Source organism: Rhododendron vialii, chromosome 7a, assembly GCF_030253575.1.
Source record: "Rhododendron vialii isolate Sample 1 chromosome 7a, ASM3025357v1".
NCBI lineage: Eukaryota > Viridiplantae > Streptophyta > Magnoliopsida > Ericales > Ericaceae > Rhododendron > Rhododendron vialii.
In genome coordinates this window covers 33,034,966-33,053,451 of record NC_080563.1, presented here as the reverse complement: position 1 = coordinate 33,053,451, position 18,486 = coordinate 33,034,966, and the positions used below count along the sequence as shown (strand labels likewise).

The 18,486-nt window shown below is 37.2% G+C and overlaps 1 protein-coding gene across 1 annotated transcript; it reads right to left on the bottom strand.

The window, feature by feature from the left end:
- Positions 1-505: 505 nt before the first annotated feature.
- On the bottom strand, positions 506-15,748 carry LOC131334425 (probable linoleate 9S-lipoxygenase 5). The gene is made up of 9 exons (XM_058369430.1): positions 15,432-15,748; positions 6,045-6,334; positions 5,168-5,408; positions 3,945-4,283; positions 3,397-3,482; positions 3,149-3,256; positions 2,523-2,827; positions 1,977-2,240; positions 506-1,409 (listed from the first exon to the last, which is right to left on the bottom strand). The coding sequence occupies exons 1-9, from the start codon at positions 15,619-15,621 to the stop codon at positions 656-658; spliced, it is 2,577 nt and encodes an 858-aa protein (XP_058225413.1). The 5' UTR covers positions 15,622-15,748; the 3' UTR covers positions 506-655.
- Positions 15,749-18,486: the final 2,738 nt, after the last annotated feature.

Below are 18,486 nucleotides of genomic sequence, written 5' to 3'. Positions count from 1 at the left end.
GCTCTTTCGTATCGGAGTCCAAGAGAAGTCTTAATACAAGGCTCTTTTTTCTAGGTTGTTTCCAACTAGCTGCTTTGGTGTGAACGGAAAGAGGAAAACTTTCTTGGTACTGTTAGGCTAAAAATTTATGGTTCAACACTTGGGGGGTGAGTTTCCGGTCCATTTTCCAAAGTGGACAAACAGCCCCCAAGGCATGTAGTCCATAAAAAGACACCATTCTCTTCTAAGATTTGGAATCTTGTGATTCACTTTCAAAGACTATATTCCACCGTTGTCTTACTGAAATTGCTCACGTTTTTTTTTTAGCACTAACTATTAGCAAAGAAATGCTACCCATAAAGTTTGAAGAGTCATTTGAAGAATCTGCTAAAGATCCACTGGCCAAAGAAAGACTAACCACAATGCCATGGAATTATGGAAACTGAGTTTAGATATACTCTCTCTCATCCCATTATTTACCTAATGTAGGATTACATAAAAAATCTTTAAGTATAAGCTTAGAAGGTTTCGAAAACACCGAAAACGAACCCATACATTTGATAAATCCCAACACCATTCACATAACTGGACTTTACACAACTTCACATAACATAGAAACACTATTGTTCCATCACAATACAAATTTCTGTAAGCTCCTATGGAACTGCAATATACTTCATATAGAAACGCTATTGGGAATTCCCTTGCCAGTGAGCCCACCTTGACTAGTAGGAAACAGCAGAGTGTAAGGCATCTTAACTGGCCCGACCCTGTTCCTCAATTTCTCATCACCGTTCATCTCCACAATCTCATCCTCAATGTCACCCAGATCCTTTCCAAATCTCCCAAAGGCCTCCAATGGTTCCGCGTCCGTCGTCCACTCTGGCGTGTCTCTCTGGCCAAGATAAACTTCGTCCGTCGAATGCCTGGACAGAATCTCTATTAAAGAAATTCCAAGAAGGGTCTGCAGTTGAGCCGTTATTGTTTTCAAGAAAGCCTTTTCTGGATTCTCCTTAAGCTCCTCGTACTCTTTGCTGCCCGGTTCGGGCATGAACCGACGGCTGATGGTCGGGCGGTTCGGGCAGTACCCAGCGTAAGGGTACTGCCCGAAATTGACAGCCGCATGGAGGGCGGACCCCACCCATATGATGGTGGTGCAACTGTCGATAAGATCCTTTACAGTTTGCATTTTAGGCCACCAGGATTCATCTTTCTTGTCGCCATGTCCTTCCTCTCTGAGTTCCTTCCACCAAGATTGGAGCTCTGAGTCCACCTGAACAGATCTGTTGTCCGTGTAGTAGAAGTGGCAGTAGTCGTGGACCCATGTTTCGATTGCCGACCAGATTTTGAGTCCGTCCACGGCATAAGGGTAGTCTTTTATTAGCAACCGGAGGCCATGCGGAGCATCTTCGTCCTCGACGGCCACACCTCTGGATAAAAGCCAAATTTTAGAAGACTAAATAAGACACTTTGAGGAATCAATTCGCTTCCATTTCAATATAATACTCTAGATTCAGAAAATATAAAATCCAGAGTGGAAGTAATACACATTCTAAACAAGGGCATGCTCCATCTTGAACAAGTACAAGATATAGTCTGGAAAAACCTTGAATTTAATTCAATATTTGTCTCTGAGATACATAGTTCAAAATCGAATATGTATATGAAGGTCTTCCAGAATCATATAACGTGCTCCAAAGGCACGTGGTAGGTGTCGCGTTATTTATGTGACAGAGACCTAAAAGGGGTTCTAGTTACTATAATAATAATAAAAAACCATCTTTATTTTTCCTACAAGAGCATGAAAAGTTCTAAACACTTCTGGAAAACAGGATTGGGTACATCATATTAGATTATGTTTTGTATATACATAATATTCCATAGTTCCATACCCTTTTAACATTGATCATGATTTCCCATCCACAACTTTTAAGTTCCGATTTTCACTACAATTAATATGGAAAATTTAATATGGTGAGACGAACTAAGGATTTTACCTCTTGATGAGATCAGCAGGAAGTCCTTGCTCAGGGAAAACCCAGTTCTTGTACAGAACTGATGACATTTCCATTGCGTATTTTCCTGGAAAAACTGTGCTCTCAAGAAGACCTCCAGCACTGATGAGGGCTTGCCTGGCAAGTGCATTTATGTTCATCGTGTCGCGGAAATGGGGATGCAAAAGCTTGTGTATTGGGTGAAGCACACTTAGCTGCCTATTTGTCGCAATCACAAATGGCTCAATCGTGGCGTGAGTATTCAACCTGCAATCCATATAGGAGATAATAACTTGAAGCCTTCCAAAAAACTGCAAACATCTGTTAACTATTATTTTGTACTTTGTTTTCATTACGAGTTTGCGTTTAACCAATAACATGGAAAAGGTTGAAAAAGTAACGTTTTGATTTTCGTGCGAACATTGTTTTTTTTATCTGTGTTTTCTGACCAGGCGGAGTTTTCCATTAAAAAATTCTGGAAGAAAGTTTGCAGAAACAATATAAATACATAAAACAAGGAACATGAAACACAGAATCTAAAATGTATACCAGTGGCTGATGAGCTGATGGTAGCCGGAGTCATTTACTGCAACATATGCTTTAGCCAACTGCCAAACAGAAGCTTCAACACCATCTTCAGCTGGTGTGTAAACTTTGCTTATGGCCCCAAATTGATCACCTTTTGGATTTGGCAAGCTCAATTCTATTGCCAGAGGCTTCAGAGTTCCATTGTTTTGCAGGAAGAGGAGAGTCCTTGTGGCATAAATCTTTGTTGTTGTTGAATTAATCCGGCTCACATATGGCATCAAAGCATCATGGTGGTCTAGTATGAAGAGTTTGTTGCTTCTTAGTGCCTATACAGAAATGGTTATTGGTTACTGTTAGAGCTTGTCCTACATTGGTTAATTATAACCTCAAAAACTAGTATATGAGCCTGGGCGACATCTCCACTCACTGCCAATTTGTGTTGAGTTGGATGCTATAAAAGGTACTAAAACAACTCTATAATGCACGAGCACACAAACACCAAAATAAGAACAAAAGTGCAGACAAAATGAGTTGTGTGCCTGAGAACAACATATTAGATTCAAACATGGACTACACTTCATTTTCTCTGGGAATTTTGATTTATAATCTGTTTTTTGCATAACAAATACTAAACACAGGAAGTATACCTCTTCAATTGTCCACCCATCTAGGTTATTCTCTATGTGATCTCTAGTTATTGCACTGTTTTGGTTGCCATAGACTTTACGATCTAGGTTGCTTGTTGGAGGGAACTCCTGCAAGTGTAAAACCAAAAGTTGATAATGAAGTAAAGGTATGTAAAAAGAAAAATCTTCCATAATATCTTTCCATTTTATCCATTTTCTCTGAAACCAGATGGATGATAAGGAAGTTCATAACGGAAGCTCTAGCTTACTTGAAGACGCTTGATTATGACAGGATTCACTCCAGCCAGCATTTCTCTTCCAAATTCCTCATCTGTCCTCCACGCAGTCTTATCCTCTGCTCCAAAAAGCAAAATGTTTTGATTAAATGGAAAATTAACAAATCATTAAAAGAAGTCGCAAGGTAAAAAGAAGATAGTACATCAAAAAACAACTACCAACTTTTTCCTTTATTCTTCTCATTCCCTCTTGTTAAACGAAACGAAAAAAAGAAACCTCTTCTTTCTTTTTCATGATTAAATAAAAGTAACCGAGAAACCATAGCGGAATACCGTCCAAGAAAGTAATTTGTAGAAGTGACTCTAAGGGAAAAAAAAGTTGGTTGAAAATTGTGTTTTTCCATGCAATGGACGATCTTCATACTTTCAACAGAAAGACAGTTTGAGGGAAAAAAAATTCCTCAAGAAAACTTTGAAGGGGGAAACCCCGTATAAAAGGAGATTGCCTGCATATGTTTCATTTTCTTTCCTTTCCTCTCAACTAAGCACAAAATTGGTCGAGTTTCAAAATCATTCAATACCTGCTATTACTTGTGGCATAGGGAATTTGAACAACCCCTCACCGTCAGTCTGAAAAAGTTCCTTAAGCAGTTCAAAGGGGATGTTTTCCCTGATATCGTCAAGAGCAGAGCCTTCAGGCAGCTTGATTCCTCCTTCATAGAGTTTTAGTGTATCAGCAAATGAGTCAAACTCATTATGGGTAAAACACAGAGCTTCAAACTCTGGGCCAAGGAATTGAAGTACAGATTTCAGTCCATAAGCCAAGAAATCTGACATCTTCAAGTGTCCAAATCGCTCATCTCTTGGCACGTAAATATTTAGGCTCATAAGAAGAGGCAGCCTGCTCTCTGTTTCTGGATCTGTGATGAAAATAGCAGAAAGATTATATGACGTACTTTTGATAAACCTGAGGTGATTTAAGCTACACTAATTGTAGGTTATTCAATTTTGTGCTAACTGCAAATATCATAGGTGCTCAACAAGCCCATATTCCCAAATGACATGACACACATACTTAATACGTGGAGCAAACTGATCGATTAGTGGCAAAACTGCAATGTCCATGACTTTCCAGTTTCCAATATTGTTAGATTCTACCCACAAGGCCCAAATCCGTTCGGAAATGGCCCGATGAACAATAACAATACCAGCCGTTGTTTTGTGCTTACGTATTGCTGCCTCAATTCCTGCAATTCGGGTTCAATTTTGGAATTTCTACTCTTCGACTAGGTTCAAATGAATCTGTTTTGACTTAGATTTTGTGGGATGTTCCTCAAGTGAATCCATACTTTTAGTAGAGCATTTGTACCTTTTAGCTTTTTTGTTTTTTTTTGTATTTCCTCAAGTAATTGGTGTTTGATAGGGAATCTGCCCTGTTAGTTGACTTCTGGTAGAGTTATGAGGATCCTCCAAATCCATCCAATTTTCGTTAGGATCCATAATATTTGGCAAAGGTTCTCGTTTCTCTTTTAGCAGGGACACCTGTTTAGCAGTGAAAATTGTCTACTGCCATTAAGGTTGTAAATTGAACTTGACGGTCACCACTTTGTGAAAAAAAATGCTAAATGCTAGGCCCATGCCCAATCTACCTCTCCCTGGCCCCAGTGATGGAGAGTAAACAGGGCTTAATCTTTATCCCTCCTATATAATATGATTTCCGTACTGGTACCTTGGACGATTCAAATATCAACACAATTATAGACTAGATGAGTGAATTGATTTAAAACTTGAAAAAAAGACTAACCTGTCTTGGTTGGGGGACGGCCTGTTCTTCCCCTACGGGGATAAGGGTATTTTGAAGACCCTCCAAGAACCGGGCGGACATATTTGGCACCCTTATCAGGTTCTCCCAAGTCATTGTAGTAAGCATAGTCATAAACCCTGTCCCATTCCTTAAGTTCTCCAGCTCCATTGCCTCTCAAGGTCACTAATTCATCCTCCCTGTAAGGAATTAGCGGTGCTGGAGTTTCACTTGGAAGAAATGTCTGCATCACAAGTATATTTTAATTAGTCGGTACATTTTTAGCATGCAATTCAACTAGTTTAGGGCAGTCTGCCCACTGCAAACTCCACAAGGAATAGGATAGTAGCAGGGCATGAGTAGCTTGAAATTATTTACTGAAATATATTCTATACATAGTATGATCATTTTTTGAACAGTTCACTTGATTCGGAAATTACTGTTACACAAGCTCAGAGAAGATTCAGAGTTCGGTATTGTTTATTTTTTCTTCGTTTATCATGTTATTATAAACAAGCTGTAGCTCATTATTTTCGCAGTAGCATATTCCTTTTCATGCAAATATAGTTTGAAAGTTAGAAAATATCATTTTCTACTAAGGATTCATACAAAAATGAACGAAAAAGAACACTTGAAAACATTTTTGTGAAACGATCAAACAAGATTTTCTTAGTTTTCGGAAAAATAAAACAAAAAACAGAAAATGAAACAAAGCAAAAATCAAATACGTATCTTGCTCGATAAACTCTTAAAGAATTTCTTTCTAACAAACTCTTAAAGAACCAAAATGGGCAGTCAACCCTTGACGACAAATCTGGAGGTGGAAATACTATCGAATGACTTATGCCTTGATCGAAAAATTAATACAACTAAATCTTACCTGGTTCGTGAAGAAAACACGGTTTGTTTTGTATTTGTCAGCAGGGTAAACCCAAGAGTTGCAGACAAAGTGAATACGACCATGTCCGGGAACATCATCAAGTGTGAGAGACTTAAGGTAGAATTCACTGTCGTGCAAGCTTCTTATTATGAAGGCTCCTGGAACTCCTACCTCCTCGTCCCAATCAAATGTGACACCGAATTCTGAATCACCAGTGATTAAAGGGGTAACTTCGGTAATCCAGTTTTCCAAATATGCTGGCTTCCCAAGTTTCCCTCTCAATGCTTGCTCTGAAAAAAAAAACCATATTCAAAATATAGCATTCCAACTTTATTACTGATTAAAATAGATAAAGAAGGGGGGAAAGCGGACAAAAAGTCGTTAAACTGATGAATAAGTGAGAATTGCGAAGAAACAATAGATTCCGATCCTTATGGCAAACTAAAATTGGACTATGAAACTTCCAACTTAAACCCTACACTATCAAAGTGGTCTCAGTCTAAGCCATTCGAACATATCAAATTACAGCCACTAAAAGTAGAAGGAAAGTTTCATCGATTTCTGTCTTCTTTCTTCCCTCCCGCTCATGCCACTACTACGCAATTCCTTTCATATGTTGCCTGCTTTCGTGGGTTAGACTATGTTCGCAGCTTAAATGCTACTACTTAACACATATATAAACTGGCCCTCTCCCTATTGCTGCAAGACTGCAATAACATTTATTCTCTTATTACCTTGCTACACAACTTCTCTTCCTTTTCTCTTTCTTTCACTAATCTCCTTTCTATTTGTTTTCTCTTCATTCATTTGTTGTTGAAATCTAAGAAGCACGGACACGGATACGGGATATGGACACGACACGACACGGACATGCGAACACGTCAAATGTAAGTGTATTTGTATTATAGTGGTATGTTATGAATTCATATAAACGTTGGAGCCATTTCAATTTGTTGTTAGCATGTTCCAAGAGTGTTGCCAACATGTCCTAGAGTATCCACAATGTGTCTAAGTCAAAGAAGTAGTATAATAAAAACACTGGACAAGTATTTAGGCATGTCCAATACGTGTCCGGAGAGTGTTTCCGTGACCGACACGTGTTTGACACAGATACGTGAGGCCGCTAGACATGTCTGTGATTCTAAGGTTGAAATGTTATTCATTATCTCCCTTTGAACTCAATTTTTTATTTTTTATTTCTATTCTTCCTTGCCCTTCACGTATCCATGCATTATTTTCCTTCAACTTCTTATATCAAATGTTCAATTACCCACAGTTTCAGTTCATTTTTGCTTGTATATTCTCATGGGGGAGAGAACGGTCGCAGTGAAAAGCATTAGCACATTGAAGCCTAGCGCAACAATAAATTCAGAAGGGTCTATCAAACTCCTAAAGAAAGCATAGTCATAAAACCCTAGCCATGGATCCGTCATTCTGCACATGAATTTGTCCTAAATTGTTAATAAGCGCAAAAATTATCTTAAGTTATACATCAATTATCCAAATTTTCCATTAAGTCCCTCTATGTCTACTCCCTAGTTGCTTAGTCGAGGTGGGCGTAAGCTGGCTTGGACATTATTATATACTAAATGTCTACTTTGTAATCGCTACTTGTGGAATCGTAATCTCAACTTTGTCCACAAGTAGCTCCCAAAGAGCAATCAATATTTCAATTCAACTTCCAAATTCTCGGTGACACAAAAACACGCATAGAAACTGAACCAATCAAAATGCAAAATTGATGGCAGCAAGCTCAATGGAAGACATGAAGGCTACAAACCAACACAACGAAAAACAAGATCCACAACGTTTTGGCCCAATGACATGTCAATATAAACTATGCATGTATTTTTGTTCTGGTAAAGATATAACTATGCATGTTAGGAGTACATACCAATTGATCCTCCATGACACACGAAATCTTTACGATTCCCCAAAACTTCTATCGATTGTGGGGTTTCAGCAGTGATGTAAGGAGAGAGAGAGAGAGAGAGAGAGAGAGAGAGAGAGAGAGAGAGAGAAGTAGAAGAAAACCAAATTCTCTCTCTTCCCTTGATAAACGGACGTTAACGGAATGTTGAAACTGTTGTCACATAGGGCGCAATGCGTAAATATGCCAAACTACAGGGTGGTTTTGTGTAATTATTCTGATTTGCTCGGAGTCTAATGGTAATGCCTATTTTGGTCAAATAATCCAAATGAATTATTATTTTTTATTTAAATTTTTTCGTGTTTATTAGTTTTACTTCAAAAATTGACGTGTTGTAAAAGTCTTCAAAAATTAACACAAAACTAATAAACGCGAAAATATTTTAATAAGGATAAAAAAATAATCCATTTTGATTATTTGGCCAAAAATAGGCTATCACAAATCACCTTCCGCTTCTGCTCTCAATCATCGGCTCTTCACTTTGCGGTTGTGCTTTCAATCTTCTCTCTTGTGAATTGAAGTAGGTTTAGATATTTTAAAAGACGTTTTTACGGAGACGTGCACGGCAATTATGTGGCTCAAGTTTGCCTATTATTGTTGTCGGATGAATATCTTTATGACGGCCGAAAGATATTTTATGAATGCATTACATTTCATCTGATAAAAATAAAAAAAGTTCGGACCCAAGTGATTTTCGGACCTTCTTATTATGACGGTATTATTGCAGATTAGCTATCTTTTGGGCTTGGCCCATCACGATTTTCTGTCGACTTTGGAATAGGGCCCTCCAGAGATATAGCCCGCTCCTTCCATTTTTTTGTTTAAAAATTTAGTACTAGCGGCTTTAGTATATTTCGAGCTATGTGACAACTTTGTACTAAAGATGGTCTTAATGAGGTTTAATCGCAACCCTTTTAAACAAAATAAGGATATGAACAACAATTACTTAAAGATATGGGTTAAAATAAAATAAATGAGTAGGGTTAATATTGTTATACAGTATAATCAAATATTAATGCACGACAGCACCCCTGGATCCACTTTTATTTAGGGTTTCAGGCAAAGACACAGAATGTAAACCTCTCAACTAAACCTCTTCTCTCTCTCTCTCTCTCTCACGTGAAAGCAAAGCTGTTCAAGGGACGACGGGCAAACGAACGACGAGGTAGCCGACGGGTAAGGCTGATTACTCCACCACGGACAACGAGGAATTTGGCAAGCAAAAAGTTAGTTCTTCGGAGTTTATGATATGAGATATTAAGATCATTGTGACTCTCTAATTGAACTGAATCTTGAATTGAATTGATAATTATGTTGAATTTATCAATAGGCTTGGGGACACGGATTGTTTATTATCTTATGAAAATTCTGGATGCATGTCTTTATTTCTCTTTATTTTAATTTTTTTGATTGTGTATTTTCATCCACTCTACGCAAAAATTCAGGCTAGCTATGTCCCTGTCTTTTTGTATGTTCTCATTTTATCAAGAGAAATAATTGTCACGTTAGATGCAATCAGCTGTTTCTTGTCTTTTAGTGAAAAATTTACACACAAAATATTCACTAAAATAAAAGAAATAGAGTGACATTCATCAAAAAAGAGAGTGTAAAAATCATAATTTATCGGGGGCACAACAAATTTGTTTACAAAAAGTTTTCAAATTCAGTTTTCAAGGAGATTTCTTTTTTACAAAAATAACAGATGATATCTTTTTAATTCTCGAAAATTATCTCCACTCCACTATATGTAAATTACACAGATTTTTGTTTTCAAAATAGTATCCAAAAGTTTTTGTGCAAAGTGCATTTATACTGTGAACCAATATGATGTGTTTTTTTTTTTTTTTTTAAAATTATTTTTTTACAGCCAATTGTAACGACTAGTTGTTTAGACTCGTAGAAATGACTGCTCCTTTCATCTCTCCCATGAGCCTAGAGAGACAAGATAAAAGAGCAAAACAATTACTATGTATAGTTGTTTCCAATGATTATAAATTCTTTTTCGCTGTTTAAAAAAAGCTCTTATACTATTATAGTGCTATAATACGTAGTATTAAGGTGTGAGCACTATGCCCTACTTGAATCACCTTTTAAAATTCATAATATTTGTCGAAAAGATAGTCGAAAACTTTATACTCTACAAGATAGTCCATTGCGAAAATATATGCAATTTTTATATAAAAAATATAGCATTTTTGTGCATAATTTTTAAATTTTTTTGACAGTGAATTGTTTAATTTTTTTCTGTTGAGGTAGATCTTTAACCTTTATTTTGCCATTGAGATCTTTAATTTAGTGTCAAAAATTTTGAAAAAAATATGCACGGAAGTACTTTATTTTTGGTCTAAAAATTACGCATGTTCTCATAATGAGCTATATATCATTTAGGAATAGAGGGAGCAATGTTTAGACAGAAACTCATGACATGCAGATAACTGTTATGAATTCAAGTTTGGTGATAAATTTATGCATAAATATTTTGAATTTCTATACAAAATACAGAATAAAGAATTGACATTATGATTCTATTTCAAATATTGATTTTCTTATATATAATTTAAGGATACATGTAATATTCACCCAAATATAAGGTCTGTATTGTTGAATTTTTATTAAAATTAAAATTGCTCTACGTCCAAGAAGGCTAATTAAGAGAGCCGATTAGTCTTCCTCTTTGTCAAGGGACAATTAATTAAGCCGTTGGATCCCAAACACTGCATTTGGTCTTTTGATTTTGGAAGAGTACCTAATCATCTAGAAACATGAAAAATTCCACTTAAATTTAAGGTTGCTGATTTTGCCACTCTCTTTTTTTGTTAACGCCACTCCCCTGCAGCTGCAAGTGTATTTTTGGTGTAAAAATACACTTGTAGGGGAGTGACGTTAACAAAAAAAGAAGTGACAAAATCATTTCCCAAATTTAATCATAATTGACCTTATAGTTCAAACAAGTGGTAATCTCATAAAACGTGTAATAGCCAACTCGTTGGGATGCACGTGCTTCGTTATGATGCCATCATGCCCTTTAATCTTTATATTACTATTTCACAGATTAATAAAATCTTCTTTTCTTCAAACCAAAAAAGTCTCGTATTACTCCCTATGGCTACATCTCATTGATGATGTAGCGCAATGACCTCAATTTTTTTTTAAAAAACTTTTCGATAGCAAGTGCACAATGAAAAGAAGGGAAACAACGAAATTAATAAAAAAAAAAAAACATTGTTTAATCATTGTTATAAACTTTTGGTAGCAATAAAAATAAGAAAAATGACCATTGGGGCAAAATAATTGGCGATTTAATGGTTCCTTTACTTGAATGGAAGATGGTACTCATTGACCCATTGTTGAGAGGATTATAGCCAGAGTTTCCAATTTGATCAGCTGAAGGGGTTTCAGCAAACTTTCCACCATGCTTTTTCAAAGTAAAACCTAACATATATGTAGCCCCAACAAACTCTAGGGTTAGATCAAGAAGGGTTGGAAGACATCAGACTCCTATAGTTACTGCTTTATACCTTTTTCTTTCTTTCTTTTTTTTTTTTCTAAAAAGCAAATTTTTTTTTATATTAATCTTTGAAATTGTTACAAAGACTAACAGGAGTTAGGATTTAACGGCATCGGGTCTAGTACTAGTAGCAAACCTAATCTATTAATATCGGGAGCTGGGATTAGTATTAGAATTATGATTGATAATGAGAAGGAATTGGTAATGAGTATGTTTGTTTGAGATATGATTAGATGATGAGATTATTACTATCATGTTTGTTTCACATGGGATAAGATTGGATTGATAGTATACATTTCCATTTTTGTCCTTATGCAAAACTAATTTATTCAATACCTAATCAAACCAACTCAAACCCAGATGAATATTTTCTGGATCAAACCAATTTTTCAAAAAACTATCACAGCATCAAAAAAATACATTTGAAAAAAAATTATTACACAGATGGAAATTTCAAAAATATACCGAACAGTTAGCAGCAAACCTAATCTATATATCAATAATAGTAGCAAATCTAATCTATATGGAGTTGGCTATTTTTTCGTGTTTAATGGAACCCAAAAAACAAGATCTAAAATCTGTAACAGGGAGAAGGGATTGGTAATTAGTTGGTTTAAACAAGGATAAGAAAGTAATTTCGCATGGCTTGTATTGGGATTGGATTATCAATATCAAGTGTGAGAGGGTATTGTGTATACCCCCTAAAACTCACCTCGGTAGTCCATTTGACTAATAGTCCCAACCCATTTTGGGTTACCAAACAAAATATTGTTAGTCCTTTGAAATTGGTAGTCCAATCCTAAAAGCTAATACCCTTATCAAACCGGGCCTTAATGCAGGTGCGGGAGCGCGACCGTGAGAATGTCTTTCAAAAACCTTCCAAGCAACTAAAATTCATGAATACTATGAGGTTTAAGAGCACGAGCGCAGTGCGATGTTTGGCAGCGAGAGCGAAAACTATTTTAAAGGATTATGTGTGACTAAGGTTTGTACCAAACTTGAGTAATTATTGGATTATATGGATCACTAGCTAACTCGGCAGGCTGATATGATAGCTCCTAATGTGAGTGATTGACAGTTACTTGAGCGGTGTTAGATAAAGATAAGAAGAGTTAGTTTAGTTATCTAATCTTTGTATCCTTATCAGTCGTATGTATCCTAGATCATGGTAAAGTCTATCTCTTGTAACTAATTGTATTATAAATACACGGCAATCCAATGGCTCTGTGTGTGAGCCTTTATTCTCTAAACACTTGCAATATTATCATATGGTATCAGAGCTTCAAAGTCAAATGGCTTCTCAATCCTCTTCCTCTTCTGCTACCAGTTTGCCTCTTTCCTCTCCACATATCACTTGCAATTCTTCCACCTCATCTTTTCCAAGTGCCCACCATTTTCTCACTCTCAAGCTAACTACCACCAATTACCTTTATTGGAAAACACAAGTTGCTCCCTTTCTTCGTGGCCACAAACTGATGGGTTTTGTTGATGGCACCAATCCGTGTCCTCCTTCTCATCTAGCACCCAATGATGCTAATCCTTCGGGACAACAAAATCCGGCCTACGATGTTTGGGTCTGTCAAGATCAGATGCTAATGAGTCTTCTCATTGGTTCCCTTTCTGATGAAGTTTTTTCCTTGGTTGTTGGCCTCACCACATCTAAGGCCATATGGGAAACTCTCGAGGCGTCGTTGGCGTCTCCGTCCAACACTCGTATCCTACAGCTTCACATGCAATTGCAACAAATCAGGCAAGAGGATAAATCTGTGTCCTCATTTCTTCATCGGGCTAAATCCATTTCCGATGAACTGGCTGCTGCTGGTCATCCGTTATCCCCTACTGATTTCAACATCTATGTTTTCAAAGGCCTTCGTTCAGAATTTAAGGACCTTGTTACCACACTTGCAGCCCGTCCCGATCCTGTTTCTTTCGCTGAATTGCATGCCCTTCTCCTCAGTCATGAGTTTCTGAATGCTGATTCATTTGCGTCAGCTGTGACAATTTCTGCTGCTACTCCTGACCCCTCTCCTATAGCCAATTTGGTTCAACACAATGGCCCATCTAACCGTGATCGCGGTACCTCCAATTCTAACCGTGATCGCAACTTTAACCGTGATCGCGGTACCTTCATTTCTGGTGGCCGCTCTCGTGGTCGAGGCAGGGGTGGTCGTGGTCAGGATTCTCGCTCTTTTTATGGTGACAATCGCCATGAAACCCTCTAAATCCGGTGGCAAACCGTTCTCGGACCCGACCGCTTACCGTCAAGTTGTTGGCACTTTGCAATATTTAACTCTTACTCGCCCGGACATATCATTTGCTGTTAATAAAGTTTGCCAATTCATGCAAAACCCTTCTGATGAGCACTGGATCCTCGTCAAGAGAATTCTACGTTATCTCAGTCAATCTCTTAATCTTGGATTACTTATCTCTCGTTCAACTCACTTGAAATTGCAAGCATTTTCAGATTCCGATTGGGCGGGTTGCCCAGATGATCGCCGCTCTACTGGTGGTTATGCTATTTATATGGGGAATAACTTAGTCTCTTGGTCCTCGCGCAAGCAACGAACCATTGCTCGCTCGTCCACAGAATCCGAGTACAAGGCCGTTGCCGATGCAACTGCGGAGCTTTCTTGGATTCAGTCTCTCCTATTTGAGCTCGGCCTGTACTTACCATCTCCCCCCGTGTTGTGGTGCGATAATATTGGTGCGACGTATCTTACTTCCAATCCCATTCTTCATGCTCGCACCAAACACGTCGAGATCGACTACCATTTTGTTCGTGAAAAGGTAGCCCGTGGTGATCTCCTGGTCCATTATCTCAGTACCAAAGATCAAATTGCCGATCTCTTTACCAAAGGCCTCCCCACTAGCCGTTTCTGTGAGCTTTCTTCCAAGCTGAAGTTGAGGTCTCGACCCCCATCAGCTTGCGGGGGGATGTTAGATAAAGATAAGAAGAGTTAGTTTAGTTATCTAATCTTTGTATCCTTATCAGTCGTATGTATCCTAGATCATGGTAAAGTCTATCTCTTGTAACTAATTGTATTATAAATACACGGCAATCCAATGGCTCTGTGTGTGAGCCTTTATTCTCTAAACACTTGCAATATTATTATAAGCGGCCTCAGATGAGCGAATGACAAGGGGTGTGCATGGATGCTAGCTCCGACAATCGGTTGTCAAAAATGTAATTTTTTTTTTAAAACGACAAAAAAACATTACGGGGGGCGGGTTGTGGTGATCGGCCAACTGATGATCAATCTTTCAAAACAAAAGGAAAAAAAAAGAGCAAACAAAAAGGATTTCAGTTTGATTAATTGCCAAACATAACAGAAGATTAAATTCGTGGAAAAAGGGGTACTTGCATGATTTATGGTTCAAGTCTGCCCACGATGTGGTTCACTCAAGACCACTAGATTCTGGTCCCATTATAAATACGGTAAACATTATGGCCACGTTTGGTTGTCGAACAAAATAAGGAGAGACAAAATTTTGGTTGGAAAAGTAGTGAGACAGTTTATGTCATGAGCTGAGCGCGCAGTGGCTGCTCAACTAGTGTACGAATTTTTTCTAAAAATACTCCGTAACTGGCCTCGGCGAGAATCCATGATTAAAATAAATCAACCTGGCATAGAGCGCGCTACTTTAGTATTTTTCTCAATAAACGATCATTTACCCATTTCTACATTGAGAGAGAGAGAGAGAGAGAGAGAGAGAGAGAGAGAGAGAGAGAGAGAGAGAGAGAGAGAGAGAGAGAGAGAGAGAATTGGGTTAAGGGTAATATTATCTGAACTTTTTAAAATTTCTATCTATACTTTTATACTTTTCGATTCATTCCATTGAGACGAATAATTAATCAAAAAATTGGAAAAGATGTTTACTAGCTAAACACCAAACTGAAATACGAAATATGCCTAAAAAAGGAAAAAAAAAATCCAGATGAAGAACTAACCAGGGTCAGCATTAACGGCACTAATTAGCTGCAGAGAAACTCTTCTTCCAAACAACTCATGAAACTTATCGAGAATCGACGCGTTGAAGTCATTGAAATCCAAAACGTTTTTCTTCGTCAAGATAACCGTTCCTTTGATCGTCCTCCCCTCGTGTTCTCCAGTGATCGCGTCCCAAATTTGATGGAACATCTCTTAGTCTTTTTTTTCTCGGAAAAAGAAAAACTATGGCCAAATTGAGGTAGAAAAAGCAAAGAAATAAGAATATCAACTCAAGGGCTATGGTTGCAATGTGTGAGAAATTATGGAGGGGATGGGTTGGTATTTATAGGCCTTAACCCTAAGAAAGTTTTCATGACCAAGAAACATTCAACACCCTTTTGTATAATAAATAAAGACCCATTGTAAGACTCAGACCATTTCCACAAACTCTCTGTTAATTGTTTGAATGTAATTAGTTCTTGAATTCATTACTAAAAAATAAAAAATGAAAAATTGGTTCTTGAATTCTACCCTTATCCAAATGACTCTGCATGAGAACAAGTTAGCTACCACGTTTTTATTGCCTTGGTTAATATTAATATAATTATATTTTGGTTAATTACACTGACGTCCTTGAGATTTGTGATATGTACTGGGATATTTATTCTAGTTCATTAAATTACACTAACCTACCTTATATACTGATATAGATTCCCCTCACGTACGTATGGAAATGTCTCAAATTTGGTGATCATAAGAATAAATTACTACTATGTAACTTAGAAAAAGAAGATTATCAATAAGGAAAATACAAAAGAGACTTTTATCAATAAGCTTAACAAATATATTAGCATTTTTTTGGAAACATCCAAGAAAAAGAAAAAAATGTGAAGAGATTGGACTACCGATAAACGCTTTTCTTCCAAGTCAGTTTACCACCAATGGGAAGAGATTGGTCATTCTCGGAACCAACTCTTGGGCTCACTGTGGAAAAATCTTTGCCCTCCTAAGGTGGAAATTTTTCGTGGCTGGCGATTCAGGATAGGGCCCCAACACGATCAGAGCTCTTCAGTAGGAATATCATTCAAGAGGGCCAAACAGTTTCCTACCCTTTGTGTTCCTTGCATCTCGAAACTCCTGATCATTTTTTCTTACACTGTATATTCTCTTGGAATATTTGGTCTCTAATTCTGGATTAGTGGCATGTTCCGTGGGTTTGTCCTAATTTGTTGGCAGATTTAGCTATATGGTCGTTTGACAGCGGGTTTAGGAATTTGGAGAAAAATATATGGGAAGTGTCTTTCTATGCCACTTTGCGGTCTTTGTGGCTAGCCTGGAATGACCTTGTCTTTAACAATGCAAATTTGAGTGTTGAGGTAGTAGGAGAATTGGTGAAAATTAGAGTCGCATTGTGGATGAAGACCAAGTTCGGAATCAAGATTTATTCGGTGGAGGAGTTTAAATTGTTTCTTGACGGTATTCGTAAGCTCAAATTGTAGTTTTTGTTGAGATGTAGTGGCTGTCTAACTTTTTGTTGGATGGGCTAGTCAATGTTTTCGTTTGTCTTGTTCTACCCTCGATGTACCCTTTATAGTTTCTATAAAAAGTTTCGTTTGCCGAGCAAAAAAAAAAAAAAGAAAAAGAAAAAAATGTGGTTTTTTTCCTTTTCTTGGATATTTCCAAATTTTTATGTGTGTAAATGTCATAATTTTTAACTTTTCTGATTTATCTCTTCGAGACAAACCAATACACCCACAACTTTGTAGTCTAAAACTAACAAACGTGAATTTATTTTCAATAAAGACAAAACAAAAAAATTGATGTCCACAACCTTTGGTTTGCTTAGATAGATGCTGATGTCCGATTAATTATTTAACTCGATCTTTTACATAAATACTCATTCCGTCCCATTTTCATTGTCCATTTTATCTTTTATCACTTTTGTGTCTATTACCGATCACTTTGTTTGGTTTAGATTTTAAAAAGTTATTTTTGAGAGTTGGAGTGGTAATGAGTGGAGAGAGATAGAGAGAAAAATTTATTGAAAACTGTGCCGAGAGTTAAAAGTTACTCCCAAAATGTCAATCCAAGCAAGGTGAATATCTTTCAATTTATAATGTTTTTCATGATTTCAACAACTTTGTATTATGGAATAAATTGAAATCTATCAAATAAAATTCATATTGCATATTTTTAGAGATTCACATTGGAAGATAACCGATTAAAACTGACACGAACATCAAAAAAAGACAACCAAAATGGGACGGAGGGAGTAACTTATACATCGAGCTTGCAAAGTAGATCAGTTGGATCATGAAAATGAGGAGGGGACCTCATTTGCGACACATGAGGGGAATTATGTGATAATCTCGCACATGAGGGGGGTATTGGATTCATTCAATTTAGAAAAAGTACCAGGCGAGAGTGAAACTTAACTATAAGGGGGATTTTTGCAATTATAAGATCCAAGGGAGTCAACGTTGATGTCTCCCACACGCACATACAAACAGTCCAAACACACGCCCATTATTTTATTTTTCCTTTTCACACACACATGTGTGTGTATATATATATATTTGTTTTTTTGGTAATGTAGGGTGTTCCGGACAAGCTTGTGTATTTCGGACTAATCTCGGGTTAATTTGCGCGCACCTCGTACTAATTCTTACAGTCCCTCCCACAGCCCTTTTTGAACGTTTACACGTAGAGTTGGCCCTGACTTTTCGGGGGCTTAAAGCAAAAATTAAAAAATATGGCCTCTTTTATTCGACTATAATAAGAGATAAAAAAAATATGATAAACTTTTACAATTTAGAATTTTTTGGAGGCCTAAAGCAACAACAACACTTACTTTAGCTCAGGGTCGGCTTTGCAGTTACGCATGGGGATGAGGTGGTTCCAAGATTTGTTGGCAAGGAGAATCGAGCCTGAGACATTAGGATAAAACAAACACCCAAATTCCAAGCCAAGACCACTTAAACAACCCATTGGCATTCATATTTTTTTGTTTTGCCTTTTCACACACATATTTTTTGTTCTGCCTTTTCACGCATATTTTTTTTTGCTTTTCACACT

Excerpts from the sequence above, each read along its gene's own strand:
- LOC131334425 (XM_058369430.1), bottom strand. The coding sequence starts at position 15,621 with ATGTTCCATCAAATTTGGGACGCGATCACTGGAGAACACGAGGGGAGG. Across the intron at positions 3,257-3,396 it reads TCATAATCAAGCGTCTTCAA|GAGTTCCCTCCAACAAGCAA; the intron begins GTAAGCTAGAGC and ends TTACACTTGCAG. Across the intron at positions 2,241-2,522 it reads CATCAGCTCATCAGCCACTG|GTTGAATACTCACGCCACGA; the intron begins GTATACATTTTA and ends TATGGATTGCAG.